General features: G+C 36.2%; 1 protein-coding gene across 1 annotated transcript; it reads right to left on the minus strand.

The window, feature by feature from the left end:
* Window positions 1-772: 772 nt before the first annotated feature.
* LOC149185945 (uncharacterized) lies at window positions 773-1,836 on the minus strand. Its single transcript, XM_089409183.1, has 2 exons — window positions 1,651-1,836; window positions 773-1,270 (listed from the first exon to the last, which is right to left on the minus strand). Exons 1-2 carry the CDS (start codon window positions 1,834-1,836, stop codon window positions 773-775), a joined length of 684 nt encoding a protein of 227 aa, XP_089265309.1.
* Between the last annotated feature and the right edge of the window lie 1,503 nt (window positions 1,837-3,339).

Consider the following 3,339-nt stretch of genomic DNA (forward strand, 5'->3'; position numbering starts at 1 on the left):
TTTTTTCTCCAATAAAATGGCTGCCTATTCTTCTTGATGGTTTCAATGATAGGTGCACAAATTCCACTAAAATTCTTGATAATTTTTTTGTAGAAGCTGGCTAAGCCATGAAAACTTCTCACCTCAAAAATATTCTTAGGTGATGGCCAATTTACAATTACCTCTATCTTTTCTAGATCCATTTTCAAGCCATCCTTATAAATGGCAAAACCCAAGTATACAAGCTAACTCTTCATAAAAGAACACTTCTTTATGTTAATCAATAACTTTTCTTGCTACAATCTCTTTAGAACATACTTCAAATGTCTTAAGTTCTCTTATTTAGTTGGACCAAAAAATAAAATTTCATCCAAGTAAACAATGAAAAACTTACCAATGAACTCCTTCAAGATTTCATTCATCATCTCCATAAAGGTACTCAGTGCATTTGACAAGCCAAATGGCATGACCATCCACTCGTACAAACCTTCATTGGTATTGAAAGTTGTCTTTCACTCATCTCCTTCTCTGATTCAAATTTGATGATAACCACATTTTAGGTCAATCTTTGAGAAGTAAGTTGCTCCACCTAAGAAATCCATCATCTCATCCATCCGTGGCAATGGAAGCCTATAAGAAATGGTAATCTTGTTGATTTCTCTAGAGTCAATGCACATTCTCCATTATCCATCCTTCTTTGGACTTAGTATTGTAGGTACGACACATAGACTCAAACTTCTCTTATTAATCCTTTATCCAACAATTCTTGGACTCGCTTCCTCACTTCCTCATTCTATTTGGGTGTTATCCGATATGCATCCTTGTTCGGAAGACTTGCTCCTAGTATCAAGTCTATGTGATGACTGATGCTTCTTTTGGGTGGAAATTCACTTAGCAATTCATCAACTACAATATCATGAAACTCATGCAAAAACTCCTGAACTTCAATACGCAAATGTACCATTTCAGTGTGTAGAAGTGCTACCTTTGGCTTGCAAATCACTACATAGCTTACCTCTTCTTCTTCCATCTGTTGTAAAAATTCCTTTCCACTAAGTAACAGTGCTTTTAGGCTGCTTGTTTCAGTTGTACATTCGTCTTTCAATGGTACAAGAGTGTGCTTGATGCCATACTTTTTGAACTTATAACAATTGCTCTCTCCATCATGTGTCACCTTACTATCAAACTTCCATGGGTGACCGAAAAGAATGTGACAAGCATCCATTGGCATTACCTCACAGAGCACCTTGTCTTTATACATGCCTATCTGAAACTCAACTTCACTTTGTTCCTGCACCAACAATTGGTATCCTTTTTGTAACCAGGATACCTTATAAGGTGTGGGGTGCTTAATATTTTTCAATCCCATTTTTTTCACCATTTCTTGGGAAACTATATTGTTTGCACTTTCATTGTCAATTACCAATTTGCAACATTTGCCTTTTTCCTTACACATTATATTGAATAAGGATATCCTTTGGACTAGTTCAACAGACTCCTTTACTGGTTTTAACAGGACTTTGTGTATCATTAACACCTCTCCAGTCTATGGAAAATTCTCAACCTTAGGTACTTGTGCCTCTACGACTTCGGTTTGAGCTATGTATGAAACTCGTTGTCTCGTATTTTCATTCTTAGGACATTCCAAAGATTAGTGACCCAATTTGTTACATTTGTAACACCGGTAGACAATCTCTCTACCTCTTCCTCTACTGCTACCTCTTTGGTAAAGTCTTCCTTCTCTATTGCCACCTTCTTTACCTGATCGTCCTTGCTTATTTGATTTTCCTTCACCATTGTTTTGCACAGGATTCCCTCCTCTTCCATTTGTTTTTCCTTTCCCTTCAGAAAAACCATGTCCTCTACCCGAGCTTTTCTTCCTAGCTATATTTTCTTCTGCCTTCAAAGCGAACTGGTATGCTTCCTCTGTTGTCCTTGGAGAAAGTATGTTGATTTCATCTTGAATATATAGCCTCAAACCATTTATATACCTTGTTTTCTTTTCTAGGGTATCTTCTACGTAGCCTACTCTCAAATTCACCTTGTAAAACTCTTCAGTGTATTTTCTCATTGTCATTATCTTTTGTTTAAGATTTTGCATCTGTTTGTAAAGAGTTAGCTCGTAGTCCTTTGGAAAGAACTTACTCTTCATCTTTGCCACCATTCTATCCCAGTTCTTGATTAATGGTTTGTCCTTATTACTTCTTTCAGCTTTACATTGTCGCACCATAGTGCAACATGGATTTTCAACCTTGTCACAACAAACTTGACTCTCTTATCCTTGTCAATTTCGGCATACTCAAAATACTTGTCCATGTCATTGATCCAATATATGAGTTCTCATCTTTGAAGCTACCATCATAAATAGAGATTTCAGGCTTTGGCCTTGACCTTGAGCCTAATATTGCTCTCAACAACTTAATCTCGATAACTTCTTCAACAATTGCTGCTACTTCTTCTTCAAGTTCCTCTTTAGCCTCACCAACATCTCCACCTTCAGAATCTCATTGTCTCCCTACTTCCATGGATTCTAACTGAATTTGCAGTCTCCTTATCTCTTCCCGGAGTTTTGCATTACCTACAACCTCATACCCTTCCTGCTCCCTTATTCATCTCTATATACTATAGATACCAACAACGTTAAGGCTTTGATACCACAAATTGATGGTTTCTATCTCAGTAGCTTACAATGTTGTTACAAGAGGAACAACAATCATTGATTTCTTAGCAAACTACAGTGTTGGTATAGGAGGAACAACAAATCATTGCTCTCACAGCCAACTACAGTGTTGTTAAAGGAGGAACAACAAATCATTGCTCTCACAAAAATCTACAGTGTTGTTATAGGAGGAACAACAAATTGTTTTTTCTAGCCACGTAGTCTGTAAAAACACAATTTAAATATCCATTCTTAACTCCCCAACCAAGGATCCTTTTGGAAAATTACTCACGATTTACGAAATAGACTTCACTCTGCACAAAACCCAGATGCCATAATTTCGAATTTTGTCTCCCTTTGATCAGAAATTGACTCGCAAATTTGATGATGGTTTTCCTTTACAATTTTTTTTTTTTTTCTATTGGCTTGATATAGAGTGCTCTGTAGTCTTGAATCTGTAATGTAAAATGAATCTTTCCAATACACATTCTTGGATGAAAAATTACTGGATTAGAAGATTAACTGAAATATGATTCTCCAGGTTCTCATTTAAATGTAAATAATAGAGAAAATATAGTGCAGGAATTCCTCATTCAACACAACAATTTAAAGACCAAATCAATTTCAATCGCCAGATATTAATATTATGGTTCACAAAACTCACAAACACATGCAAATCACTGTCTCTCACACACTTACTA

Source organism: Pinus tabuliformis, chromosome 3_1 (assembly GCF_031772625.1).
Source record: "Pinus tabuliformis cultivar Carrire ecotype Pingquan chromosome 3_1, CPIR1, whole genome shotgun sequence".
Classification (NCBI taxonomy): Eukaryota; Viridiplantae; Streptophyta; class Pinopsida; order Pinales; family Pinaceae; genus Pinus; species Pinus tabuliformis.